The sequence below is a fragment of the Ambystoma mexicanum genome, chromosome 2q, assembly GCF_040938575.1.
Source record: "Ambystoma mexicanum isolate Mex_15411 chromosome 2q, UKY_AmexF1_1, whole genome shotgun sequence".
Lineage (NCBI taxonomy): Eukaryota > Metazoa > Chordata > Amphibia > Caudata > Ambystomatidae > Ambystoma > Ambystoma mexicanum.
In genome coordinates this window covers 201,024,216-201,038,821 of record NC_090924.1, presented here as the reverse complement: position 1 = coordinate 201,038,821, position 14,606 = coordinate 201,024,216, and the positions used below count along the sequence as shown (strand labels likewise).

The 14,606-nt window shown below is 50.0% G+C and overlaps 1 protein-coding gene across 1 annotated transcript in view; it reads right to left on the bottom strand.

Annotated features, from left to right (window-relative positions):
* The window catches only part of PDXDC1 (pyridoxal dependent decarboxylase domain containing 1), a 1,210,974-nt gene that overhangs the window by 686,541 nt on the left and 509,827 nt on the right, over positions 1-14,606 (bottom strand). Inside the window, exon 10 of the mRNA XM_069647127.1 lies at positions 12,048-12,096. Coding sequence (XP_069503228.1) covers positions 12,048-12,096 — 49 coding nt within the window. The remainder of the gene's footprint in view (positions 1-12,047; positions 12,097-14,606) is intronic.

Genomic DNA, 14,606 nt, shown 5'->3' with positions numbered 1-14,606 from the left:
ACTTCCAGCGACCTCAGATTCCTGTGCTGACCCTTTCTTCCAATCGACAGAGGAGCTCCGAAGATGGCGACTCCTTCCTTTGGGTTGGTGGGTATAATCAGCCTTCAGATGACTTGCAACCTTCCTGGGCTGCAAACCACCAATAACCTGAGACCTGCGACCATCATGCAGTGCATAGTCTTCAGAAGATCGAATCCTCCCGAAACTTTGGAGGACTCCTTCCGGACCTGCAGAGGCAAGATTCCACTCCTTGAAGTCCCCTTGAGGCGAATCGACCGGGCGAGTATCTGGTATCCTGAAAAAGGAACAAAAATCACAGAGCCATCAGAAGCCATGAAGAATCCTTTGCTGGGAGCCTCTCTACTCGACTGCTGCTGCAAAATGCCTTCCAGTGTCCCTACTTTCGTTAGAAGACCAATACTTTGGTGACCGGGTACTGCAGCTGCTGCATCGTGAGGGTGTCCAACTGCATAATCTTCTTCACTGCTCGGGTATTGTGAGACCTGAGGTACTACTTACCCAGAGTCGTTCTGCCACTCTGGTGTTGCTGGGGTGGTGATTTACATGTTTGGGTGTTCAACCAAACCAGTTCACACAGGCCTAAACGCGGTGCGCATTTAGGGAGCATTCAACAAAGTCCCTGAACCCTTTTCACCTACAAAAGCTTCACACTTGTTACAGAAGAATCCTCTGGAACTCTTACAGCTTGTGCCTTATCCTGTTCTGCCTCCAACAGGCCACTGATGCCTAGTATCCCCTTCTGACTCAGACAATCTCATACCAAGATAGGGAAGGAATGCTAAGGCCTAAGGATGTGTGTATATATAAAATAAATCATTATTTGGATATAACTCCCAGAGTAAGTAAGTGTTTCTTTGGATCATATGTATGCTACAAGTTCTTTGAACCTTCCTACAGCGCTCTCTCCCTCCTAAAATAAGCCTGTCTGTTCTGCCATAGCAAGCATTACCTTGAGTCGCACAGGCCTATACTAGACAGAGTTCTGCATTGTCAAGTAGAGAGAGTCTTGTAAAGTCCTAGATATATGGACTTTAGAAAAACTCCCTAACACCCTTTCGCTGCTGGTTGTTAGCAGAACTTGCTCCAGTTCCAGTGCCCTTGTTGACCTCTCTGCATAGGTCTTTCCTACTCTACAGTTTCAGTCCATAGTTTCCTCAATTCTACTCGGACGTTTCCTTGATTCTAACCTGCAGTTTCAGTCCACAGTTCACTTGCTTCTATTTCATAGTTTAATGGATTCTAGTGTGTAGTTTAGGTCCTTAATTTCATTTTGTAGTGCAGTCCACAATTCCTTGATTCAAGTCTACAGTTTTTCAGTACCCTCATTCTTAGCATGCAGAAATCTTCCAATGTACATTCTGACAGAAGACCATCTGTGAGGTTGTGCAATCCTGAGATTTTTGTATTTTTTGCTATGCTTTTTTGTGGGTTTTTTTCTCTCTGCTAAACAGACGTCCCTTTCCAATTCACCATGCCTAAAAGTATAGTGAACATATATGTGATCTGTTGGCATTGTCTAATGCATCAGCTGCTGCCAATGTCGCAACATGAGAGCTACAAAGTAACATGCTCCTTCCTGTAAACAGCCTGCTGAAACCACAAATTCCAAAAGCCATGCGCTGCCTTTATTTGTGTTGCCACCATGTTCAAATGACCTCTAACTGCTTATCCTCATTTGTCTTTTGGTGAACTTTGGTTAAATGTAAATATAAAGCTATATCTAAATAAAAAATAAAAGTGGCGTATGAGAATAGACATGTAAAATTGCCAAACCCCAATCTGAGGTCATTTATATTATCCACTTATTTTCCATTGTGACTTGCAGCTGCAAAGCCATTTGTGTATTTGCATCTGGCAACGGGAGTTTGGGTTTGCCCAGGATATCTCATCTTCTGCCATGAAGCTTTTGGCACCTTTCTCGAGAGAATAGGGTCAACCTCCTCTCTGGGTAGGAGCTGGGAGCTTCAACAGAGCCTCTGCAACATAGGGAGGAAGTTACACCAGGAATATAATTATTACGGTCTCTTTGGTTTGAGGCAGACACATGTCAAGGGGGGGCATACAGTGTAGCGGGGAGAGGACCTACACACTGGAAATGGGGTCTGCCATCTTGCATAAGCCCAGGCCTCACTTCCATCGTGAGATCACATTCCCAACTTTCTGCATACAAGCCACTCAGACGACAGCACAAGAAATAACCATTGTTACTGCAGCCAGGACTGGCATGAAGAGGGCCAATGAGCTGGGGAAAATCGACTATAAATGTGGTGAGACTCCCCTGGCCTCTCCCATTAGGGAATCAGCTTGGAGATCATCTTGAAGACCCCTCTTTGTATTGCTTTGGTCCAACCTGTTGAAGACTACACTTGAACCTTAGTGGGGTAAAAGATGCCTAAAATTCCCAACCATTGGGTGAAGACAAGGACCACCAAGGGATGTGCAGATACTCTACCCAACTGCTTCTGGTGACTATTTGAAGCGACGTGCTGGAGGAAGGCCTGACTGCTGCTGGACGCTGATACGCAGGACGCTGCGCCTAATGAATTAGTAACCGTGAAATGGTCTCTAGCACAACTCCAGACTGGGAAAGGGCGGAAGACAGATTCACCTTTTCCACACAGACCCAGATGAGAGTCCCATAGTTCCACAAAGACCAAAAGAAGCCACTTTTGGATCTCTCTGCAATTTCAAAACGCTTCGAGTGTCATCGGGCCACTGCAAACACACTTTGCACTTCGAGCTGCTTTGAACTTCGCTAACCTGAACATCTCCTGCCTGTCCAAAACCTCGAGCCACAAGCAGTTGCTGCTTGTTAAACCACACCGTTTTTTTTGGATCAAGTCGTGCCAGCTTGCTGCTCAACCTGAATCTCTACTTTCCTCGCAACAAGATCCTGTCAAGCTTTTGAGCTCTGCTGACTTAAACATTGCCTACCTGACCAAAGTTTCTTCCAGCCTGAAACAGTTACCCCAGTTCGCCATCTCAGACCAGACTCAAAGCACCAGAAAGTGCCCAGAAGACAGGCTTGAAGCTGTGGAGACACTGAAAGAAGATTAAAAAGGTATACCTCAGTGGTTCTGCCCCACTGGCCTTGCTCTTTGGGCCGTAGTGATATTTAAGACCATATTTTGTGTCTTAAAGACATATTGGACTTTGGAGGCATTATTCTTTAATACCTGGTGTGCCCCTTTCTTCCAAACTATGAATTCTCTGTGCATCTCGCTGCAGGAGTGGCTTTGGCTGGTTAGTGTTTTTACAGTTTGCATGACCTTTTTAATCACAGTCTTATTTTTAAATAATATTGATTGAATAGTTCTTCGTTTGGACCTTAATATTGTTCTGGATGTGTCCAGGCCGACTCGCACCCTCCTGAAGAGCCTGCCCTCGGCCAGTGCTGCCTTAAGGGACAAAGGAGGTATACTATCCATGTTGTGCCAGTTTCTCTTTTATGATTGAGATCACTGCTGTTCTAGTAGTAGTAGTGTGGGGCCGAGTAAGATCTGAGAAGTCCTACCCATCCCTGTTCCCCTGTGTGGAAGTTGTCATTTCATCATATTCACCCTCAGAGTTTTCAGTTTTTAACCTTTACTTAGTTAGCCTTTCTGTTCTTTGAGGGATATTCCGTAAACATTTGTGTTATTCTTGTCCTCAATTATCCAGAGTTCGGATGCAGGGGCAGGCAATGGCAGCTACCTCTATTCTCCATTGTGCCATATTCTGTTCTTGCTGGCCCCATACAGACTGTTTTCTTGTGAGTATTGTTTCCTTTTTCAAGCCTATGGGCTGAGTCACAGATGCCTACTGCAGCTGCTCATTCCCAGGAACATTTAAAGAGGCACTGTAATAGTAACTGGCTAAGATGGGTAGGGTTTCTCCTGAAATTGTAGGGGACTCCACAACCACTCTGGACAACCCACATGGGAACCAAACATGTTTGCTTTAGTTGTGGCTCCTGCTCTTTTCCGCACACTGCCTTTGTTCCTAGTCTATATATATGTTTTTCAAACAAACATTTTATTTAAGTATTCACAGAAAACACATTGACGTTGGCATTATATTACTCAATCACACAATTTGAGAGAGACAACACCCCATATGTCCAAGTGGCTGCAGGTTGACCGAGGCACTAGTAGTAGTCACTTTCCTGTGGGGCCCCCTGATCATAGTTCACTATACACCGGTCCCCCCTTGTTGCCAATACGATCCTCATTGGAGCCATCATATTAGAGGGGGGCCTTCTGGAGAGGCACAGGTATTCTTCGGCGTAGTACATGAATGGCGCCCAGGTGTTCAATAAGTAGTTCAGGTTTCCTGTCCGAAGAGCCGTTATCTTTTCGGCCACCACAATTTCCCAACACTTTGACCACCAGAGGGAGACAGAGTGGCCGTCCACATTTTCCAAACCCTGGCCATTGCGACTTTCGCTGCTAGAAGATGTGTGCAGAGCCACAGAATCTGCCCCGATAATGGGAATTCTCCAACCCCTCTCTCCCCCCAGGAGCACAATTCCGCGATCCCACGGGATTGCCAGACCGGTAATTGCTTTTATGTGGTCCGTTAGCTCCCTCCAGTATGCTTCGGCTTTCGGTAAAGACCACACCAGGAGGAATAAGGAGCCATTAGCTGCACACCCTCTCCAACAACTTGGGAACATTTCGGGATTGGCTTTGATTAAATGAACTGGGGTAACGTAATATCTATAACAAAATTTGTAGCCTCCTTCCCTGTTTGAGATGCATTGTGTGCTCTTGTGTAGCCTAGTCCAGATCTTGCCCCATTCCTCCCTAATCTATATTTATAGTATATCCCATTGTGACTGCAGGACTAGCTTCCTTACTGTGTTTTGTGTACCTCACTATTCAGCTTCGGGATACCAGTAGGTTACCCATTTCCCCCTCTTTTCGCCAATCGGACAGCAATGGGGAAAAACTCTTCTTGTTATGAGTTTGTAAGCGTAATCTTTTGGACAGAACAGGCTGCTGCAAAGAGCATCGTTTGATCACCCAGCTGTTAGTCCGTTAGTGATTTTGAAGACATTGAATTACATTTGTTTCACAAAAGGGGTTTTAACACCATCACAGGTGTGGAATCAATGGGCATTCTCCACTTATTCATTAGAAGCATTAACATAGATGCCAAATAATGGACACCATAAAATGAACAGTGTTCTTTGTTATGAAAGGAACACGTTACTTACCTGCAACTGTTGTTCTCCAGCATGGGTCTGGCATGGATTCACATGCTCATGAATATTCCCCGTCGTCAGGCTGGGAATCCTCGGTAAAGAGAATCAGTATCAGTTTCGTTTCTGATCTGTCTTTCGTAGTAGTAACCAATCACTGATCTCTGCGTCATACTGACCACAGCCAATGACTGCCATCTCCCTAAGCCCCGCCTCTGGCAGCCATCTTCAGATTTGGTAGCACGTGAAGTGGCAGTATGACCAAGTGAAGAGCCGCAGAGGGGTAAGCGGGAGGGTTCGCATGTGAATCCATGCCAGACCCATGCTGGAGAACAACGGTTACAGGTAAGTAACTTGTTCATTCTCCAGCATGGGGTCTGGCATGGATTCACATGCTCATGAATAAAAGAATACATAGCAGTACACACATGCACAACCACGGGAGGTGGCAAAGGCTCAACATTAAGCATTACATCCAAAACTCAACATTAAGCATTCTTACCTCCTCACCAGGCTCACCTTAGGCGAACAGGTTGCGCAGCACTGCTTGGCCGACCCTGGACTCCTCCCTGGAATCCCGATCGACGCAGTAGAATTTCGTGAAGGTGTGCGTCGACCTCCACGTAGCAGCCCTGCAGATGTCCAGCAAGGGCACACCAGATAGGAACGCCGTGGTAGCTGCGATCGCTCTGGTGGAATGGGCTCTCGGACGGCCAGGCAGCGGTCGGTTTGCCAACCGATGACAGTACATGATCCAGCCGGAGAGCCATCTTGAAATAGAAGCCTTCGAGAGAGCCTTCCCCCGATTGACAGGTCCAAAGTTCACAAAAAGTTGTGACGTCTTCCAAAAACTCTTTGTGCGGTCTACGTAGAACTTCAGCGCTCTAGCCACATCCAGCGAGTGCAAAGTCCTTTCAGCCGGCGACGAAGACGACGGTAAGAAAACAGGTAACACCAAGGGTTCGTTGAGGTGGAAGTCCGACGGCACCTTGGGCATGAAGGAGGGGTGCGTCCTGAGCACTACCCTCGTGTCGTGAAAAGTCAAGTACGGGGGCTTGCAGGAAAGGGCCTGGATCTCTCCCACCCGTCGTGCGGAGGTGATGGCCACAAGAAACGCTGTTTTCCATGACAGGAACTTCAACAGAGCTGAGAGCAGAGGCTCGAACGGAGGTCCCATGAGCTTGGTCAGCACCACATTGAGCTCCCACGCCGGGGCCGGGGCCTTTACCGGCGGGAACGATCTGAACAGTCCCTTCATGAATTCTTTCACCAGACGAGGAGACCACAAAGACGTCCATCCCGTGGTTCTGGTGTATCAGGAGATCGCAGCAAGATGAATCTTGATGGAAGCGTGCGCCAGCCCAGCCTTGGCCAGCGTCAGCAGGTACGGCAGTACTTGAGGAGCCGTAATCCGTAGAGGGTTAATCTTCTGTGCGTGGCACCAGACAGAGAACCTCTTCCATTTGTGTCCGTAGCATTTAAGAGTTGAGGACGCCCTGGCCTTTGCAAGAACCTCTCTGCAGTCGGCCGGTATGTCGTAACCTCCAAACTCTAACGCAGCAGGAGCCAGGCCTGCAAGTTCAGCGACTTCGGGTCGTGGTGGAGGATGGCGCCTCCTTCCCTGGAGAGAAGATCCGCGTCCACTGGCAGCTTGATTGGCGCGGACGCTGACAAGTCCAGAAGGTCCGGGAACCATATCTGCCTCGGCCACGCAGGTGCGACGAGGATCATCCTGCACCGTGACCTCTTGAGCTGGTTGATGAGCCGGATCAGCAGCGGCAATGGAGGGAACACATATAGGAACAGGCCCTCCCAGGGGAACGAGAAAGCATCGCCCATGCTCCTCAGCTGGGGAAACCTGCTGGCGAACCTCCGGCACTTGGAGTTTGTCGCCGTCGCGAACAGATTGATCTGGGGTGTGCCCCACCGTCGGAAGAGGCGGTCCACTAGATCCTGTCGCAGTTCCCACTCGTGGCACGAGCGCAGCTCCCTGCTGAGCGAGTCGGCGATGGTGTTTTTTATCCCTGCCAGATGAAACGGCACCAGAAACATCCCTTGGGCAACGGCCCAATGCCACAGATCCTGGGCCTCCTTGGGCAGGGCTGGGGATCTGGTACCGTCCTGCTTCCTGATGTAGAACATGGTGGTGGTGTTGTCGGTGAAGATCCTCACCACCTTGCCCTTGAGGGACGGAAGGAAGGACTTGAGGGCCCAAAACACTGCACGGAGTTCCAGGACGTTGATATGGAGGGATTTCTCCGTCGGCAGCCAAAGGCCCCTCGCATGCAGATTTTCGGTGTGCGCTCCCTACCCTTCCAGGGAGGCATCCGTGGTCACCGTCTTCTGGTGGTCTGGGGTCTGGAAGTCCATGCCCGCCGTCAGATGTGCGCGGGTGCCCCACCACCGGATCGCTCGTCGGAAGCTCTCGTCGAGTGTGATCCTGTCCTCGAAGCTGCCCGTCGTCTGGATCCAGCGAGCGTGCAGGAACTCCTGTAACGGGCGCATCCGAAGCCTGCACAGGCGGATGAGATAAATGCAAGAAGACATCATTCCGAGGAGGGACTTGATGGACCTCACCCTGGCCGCGTCCGCAACCAGCATCCGCTGCACCTTGCCTAAGATGGCCCTTGTCCTTTCCTCCGACGGAGAGGCCAGAAGCGCCACTGTGTCGAGCTTCGCTCCCAGAAACAGTGCGTCTTGAGCGGGCACCAGGTGGGACTTGGTGTAGTTTATGGAGAATCCCAGGTCCGTGAGTAGTTGGACGGTCCTCCCCGTGTGCTCCGTGGCGAGCTCCTTTGTCTTTGCTCGGATGAGCCAGTCGTCCAGGTAGGGGTAGAAGTGGATCCCCTCCAGGCGCAGCCGCGCCGCCACCGGTGCGAGGCACTTGGTGAACACCCTGGGTGCCGACCTCAATCCGAAGGGAAGGGCTCTGAACTGGTAGTGACGCCCTTGGACCACGAATCTGAGAAACTTTCGGTGTCCCTTTAGGATGGGGATATGGAAGTAGGCATCCTCCAAATCCAACGACGACAGGAAATCGCCCTCCTCCAGTTGACCCAGGACGTGCTGGAGGGTGACCATCCGGAACTTCTGTGCCTTGATGAATTTGTTCAGTCGTCGTAGGTCCAGGATGGGACGCCACCCTCCCGTCTTCTTCTTCACGAGGAAGTATCTTGAGTAAACTCCGGAGCCCCGAAGCCATTTTGGGACGAGCTCGATGGCGCCTTTCTTGAGCATCGCCTTTACCTCCAAGAGAAGTTGAGGGACGTGATGTTCCTTCCTGGCCACGGGGGGGGACGCGCGGGCACTTCTTTAGAAACTCGAGCGCGTGACCCTGGGCCAGGGCGTCCAGCACCCAACGGTCGGTGGAGATGGACTCCCACACGCTGACGAAGCTCGCCAGCCGGCCTCCCACCGGGGTGCTTCAGTAGGGGCCCGACCCCACGGCCGGTTCAGTCCTGCTTCGACGAGGCTTTGCCGCCTTGTCTTCCTTGGCGATGACGGCGGGGTCCGCCCGACTTGCCTCGTCCCCTGTAGGCTTCCTGTGACGACGAACGGGCCGCTTGACGATAGGTGGAAAATCCGCCGCCTGAACCTTTGGAGGCACCCTGCTTGCCTCCGCCGCTCCGAAAGGGTGGCCGTCGTTGCTGGAGGACACCAAGAGCCCGGGCAGTCTCTGTGTCCGTCTTGATGGCTTGTAGGGAATCGTCCACTGTTTTCCCAAACAGGTTGCCCCCGTCGAACGGCATGTCCAAGACTCTGGTCTGCACGTCCTGGCGGAAGTCAGTTGCCTTGAGCCATCCACGCCGTCTAAGGCACACGCCGTTGCCCAACTGGCGAAATCCAGTGTCCGCGATGTCCGTCGCTATCGTAATGGCGGGGTCCGACGCCACTTCTCCTTCCTGCAAGATCTCTAGGGCCTCTGCCCTCTTGTCGTCTGGTAGGAAATCCAGCAGGGGGGCGATTTTGTACCACAACTCCCTGTCGTAGCGGGCTACGATAGCCAAGGCATTAGCAGCCTTAATCGTCGTCGCTGCCGATGAGATGACTCTGCGTCCCATCCTGTCCAACTTCTTTTCCTGGCCGTCCGGCGGGGAGGTTGACGTAGAGGCCGAGGCCCCCCCCCCGCTTTCTTCCTGGCCGCCGCGGAGACGACCGAGTCCGGGGTCGGCTGTGCCCGAAGGCACAAGGGGGCTGCGTACGGGACCCGGTACTTCTCGTACAGATCCCTTCTCGCAGGCGTTGTGGATGGGTTCTTGAGGAGGGCGAGATCCTCATCCCAGATATCGTCCAGTAGAGGTACAGCGAGGACAGTCTTCCTCTTGGTCTCACGCCGTTGATAAAGGAAACCTTCCTTCTTCTTCTCTTCCGGGCAGAGCTGGAAAATCTCGGATGCCCTGGCGATCATGGCATGAAACGATCCAATCTCGTCGGGCGGGGAAGCCCGGGGAGGAGGTGACGACGGGAGATCCTCGTCGTAAACCTCGTCGTCTGTGCCCGTCGCGGCCGTGTCAGTCCCCGTATCATCCCCACGGGTCATGGACGGGGAGGAGGGCTGAGCAGGGCGCGATGGTTGAAAAGGAGGTGGAGGATGAATCCTTCTCTTAGGAGGAGGGCTCCCAGAAGGGCCTGGCTCCGGGTCCCCCGTCGGGAGAGGTTCCTCCGTTGGTGGTAACGGCAATCTCGTCCTCATCTCCGAGCATAAGGACTGTATAGCCAACAAAATGGCCGCCGAGTTGTCTTGCGGCACTGGTCGAGGGGAGTCTGACGGGCGGTCAGGAGCCCCGTCGGCACCCTCGACATTCTCGTCGTCTCCTACGTCGGGGTCCCTCCTGACGGGCTGGTCTTCTTCCACGCCAACGCCGTGGCTTAAGACTTCGATCAGCTCCTCCTCAGAGGTTGAGGCCGAATCCACGACGACCTCCTGCCCCCCCCCTTTTTCTTCTCCGTCAGAAGTTTCACGGGGGTCCTTTCGATGGGCATGAAAGAGGACTCCCTCCGCGGTGGCAGGGAGACCCTGGGCCCCGAGGTCGCCACCACTGGTGTAGCCTCCACAGGCTGAGCCAGGGCCGCCGCGACTGTCTCGATAGAGGCCTTGGCCGGATGGATTAAGGCTTTCACCACCTTAGGTGCGCTCACTGCCTTCTCCTTGGGGGGAGGGTCACCGCCTCGCTCCCCCTCCGATGGGGCCTTCGAGCTCCACCGGGGTCTCTCCAGGAGCTTCGCCGGGTGCTCGGCCTTCCTCTTACCCGAGCCAGAGCATTGGCTCGTGGTTGATGGCGCTGGGGAGGATGCGCCCTGCCTGGCTCCCGTAGAGCCTGACCGTTCGGCGCTCCCGGGGCCAGCAGACTCGCGGTGCTTGGCCTTCTGTTGGACCCCCGTCGCCGGGGCGCCCTCAAAGGTCTTAGAAGACCGCTCAGACTTCTTCTCGCCTGACGGGCTCTTCCCTTCCAGCCAGTTGGCGAGATGCAGATGGCGGTCCTTCATGGTCCGCTCCGACATATTGCCGCAAAACGCACAGTCTTTCTCCACGTGCGTCTTGTCCTCATGCAGGCAGTAGAGGCAAAGGGAGTGTTCGTCCTCCTTAAAGACATTCTGAAGCTGGCATCCAGGGCAGACCCTGAACAGCTTTCCGGGCATCGAGCTTCCCTTCTCCTGGGCCATGATCGCGATGGGCCTGAGAAACTTCTGGAGTCCTCCAAAAGCGTGGCTCGACGAAGTCTTCACCCTTGAGGGGCGTAGAAGAATCTGACACGGGTCCCCGTTGATCGGATGAAGAAACGGTGGATCTTGAGGCTCTTTTGACTGAAAAAGAGAAAATTTTCCTAGGAAAAAAAGCGAAAAAAGCACTAAAGCTCGAGAGCAATAGCACGAGGATCCCAACACTTGACCGTGCAGTAAAAATCTGAAGATGGCTGCCAGATGCGGGGCTTAGGGAGATGGCAGTCATTGGCTGTGGTCAGTATGACGCAGAGATCAGTGATTGGTTACTACTACGAAAGACAGATCAGAAACGAAACTGATACTGATTTTCTTTACCGAGGATTCCCAGCCTGACGACGGGGAATATTCATGAGCATGTGAATCCATGCCAGACCCCATGCTGGAGAAAATGATAATTGCTTCTCTCTGTGTGCGCAGATGTAGGGGTATAGGATGGATAATAAAACTTGCTGTAATGGCTATCAAAACAGTGTGGTAATAACATGCATACATCTATTATGTTAATACATTATAATTAATATGAAGACAATCTCATTGGCTGTGGTAAATTCAACCCAATAATATATGTGCAATTTCCTCATGAGGCAGACTCCTAGTTTCAAAAGGAGCAGTCTTCTAATAATACCACCAATAATCATAAAAAGACCCCCCAAAGACGAGAACAAATGATCTTGCATTTAAAACATGAACAGTCATCTTGGACTTCGTAACCCAGCCATGAACCCGCTACACTTGCCAAGAAGCACAATGCAGCCGATGCATTCTGTGGTGAGAAGGCTCAGTGAGTTAAGCACTTGCTACCGATACCTGGGTGGGACCGGACCTGCAGAGCAGAAGTTTGAAACACAGCAGGACCTTTTAAGACCTTTATGCTTCCAAGGTTGATAAATGCCTCATCATGGAGTTGGGGGAATAGAAACATCTATTTGCAACGCTCAAACAGGAAAACTGGCAGTATCCAGCGCCATTATAAAAAGCCATTTTTACTCCATGGTTGTTTACATTCCATTACAATAAGGCCTCGCCATCAAGTGTGTAAAAGACGTTTTAAGTGGCGGTTTTTTTGTTATCGTTGACTTTTGCAGTTGTAAAATTCAAACAAATTCTGGTGAAAACATACCAGAACAGGAGAGGACACATAGCCTAACGTCAAGGTTGCCAAATTAACTCTGGAAGAAAGAAAGAAGAAACAGTGTCAGCGTGCATTAAATATGTACAGGTTTTTTCAACTGAGGCCTAATCTTCTCCTTGAATATTTCATGAAACTGCATTCGAGAGAGGCCATTTCCTGCTTAGCAACAAAGCCAGTCTATTTGTAAAATTATATTGGCAAAATGGTCCTTTTAGCAATACAAATATCTTGTATACGACTGTAACAATAATTGCAATCAGAAACAATATCATTATAATGTAATATACAATATCTCTCGGATTCAAGACGACAAATCATTTGGAAACGCAAACTTGGCTACTCTGTTTTGAGGCCGAAAACGTAAAGTGATTAAATGGCTGGTAGCTGCACAGTTTCAATATTTTGATTCCTCCAAGCAGCTGCTGCTCACCTCCCAGCCCCTAACCAAATAAACACTAAAAAGAGAAGCAGTTCTTCCCATTGACGGGAGGTGAACTACCACCCTCTGCTCCTCTTCACATTGTGTATGCTGAACAGGTCTGTCGAGGTTACCTTAGAGTCACGGTTTGGGATCTTGATTACACGACCCCTTTCCCATTACTCTGCCTTTCTAGGAGCAACTGCAAACCTTGACCTGGTTTCGCAGAAATCTTCGCCCAAAGGACTTTTTCAGTAGGCATTGGCGACGCAGCACCATTAATTAATTTCTGGTTTGCACCACTTTACAAAGCCCATTTTGTAGTAGTTACCAGTTGAAATGAGAAAATAAAATTTCTTAATTATCTCTTAATTTGTGCAAATGTTTTCCCTCACATCTTTACCTTGAATTTGTGATCATGAGGACTTAATAAAATATCTTTGTATCCCCTCCCCCAAGGTGAATACTATCAGTATTTAATGTATTCACTGATGTTCTCTATTGCATATAACATGCAGAGAAGACCACTTCAGAGAAGACAGAATGCGGGGAGGAGGTTTGAGGCATGGGGGAGGCACAGGAAAACATATTTAGGAATATGGGGGGGGGGGGTTGGTCTCTTCCCGATTCCATTTGCCCAAAACTTAGCACAGAAAAATCTGAGACTGACATAATCCTGATGTAAAGATAAGGATCCTGCGTAAAGCTTATTGTAGAGGGACAGAGACAATGTTAGTGTAGTAGTGAGAGACGAAGAACCCAGAGCCAGGAGACAGGGTGGGCCGATTGTAGAACGCTGCCAAAGCAATTCTCCATGGGAAATTATAGAGGGAAACGCTTGTGCCAGTCAAGAGGTATTTAGGGTCTTTTTGAAGCAAATGACATTTGTTTCTTGCCTAATGCTTTCTGGTGCATAACTGTACATCTCGGAAACACTGAGGTCAGCGTACCAACATTTTGACTTTTGGCTACGTGGTCTGGGTAAGTCTGGCTGTTGATGATCGGAAAGTCTTGCAAGGGGGATAATGTTGCGCAAGATTTGCAATGTATTTGACATGTGCAACTATGGGCTTGGTGCATGAAGCGGGGGAGCTGCAAGTACACCCTGTGTTTTATCGGAATATGTTTGAGGGATTTAAGGGCAGTTGAGATATGAAAGTACATCTTTAGGCCTGTGATCAGACATGCCGATCATGACCGGTTTTGCCTAAGCGGTTGCAGTCTCATGGGTTTCTTAGGAATACCTTCACAGAGGATGGTGTGGTCCTCTAAATGAGATTGAATCATTAATCTCATTGCGGCAAAAGTCAAGGACGGGTAGCATCTTCCTTGCGATAGGGGTCTGGAAGTGGTCAGATTTGCTCAGTGTGTGCCGGGGGATGAAAGTTAGGCTACTCCAAGGTTTTGCATTTTGTTGTGGGTGTGGGCAAGGCTCCCAAAGAGGTTATCACAGAAAGAGGTTGATCCAAAGTGATGAGATGATCTGCAGAGTAGAATTTCAGTTGTGAACCCCCTTCAGGCAGAGGCTTCTGTCCATCATCCAATCTTAGGTCTTACTTAGGTGCTGGATTAGAACAGGACTATTGATACAATCAGTGCCACAGTGCATGCATTTTAAAGTATGGACCACATTGACCTGAAAAGGATTCCACAAGCAATGCAGGAGTACTCATCTGGCATTTGACAGTTTATTATAATTTTTTTGGGATGGGTGTAAAGTAAGGTGAGACCGGTGTAGGGGCTAATCAATACACAGGCCATGTGGCATACACCTAAACGGTAGAATAGGAACGCATGCAGAGGGAGCAACCAGCATAGTTGCACAATTAACTTTCTGACTATTGCCAATATGTTAAAGACATTGTTTGGACTTGAAGGCATGCCATGCTAGCCAGTAAAGCTCATATTCAGTCCTACTGCTTTGGCCAAAAGGGATCCCATCATTTTAATCAAAGAACCCCCGTTGGCAGACCAGATTAACACTCAGTTGTGGTTGCAAACTGCTGCTAGAATAAGTCTTCCTACAATATAGCATTCGGAGCACAGGGTATGGGAGTAGTTTCTTACCTGTAACTCCATTTCTCCAGCATTGGTATCTTTCATGGATTCACATGCTTAGAATATTCCCC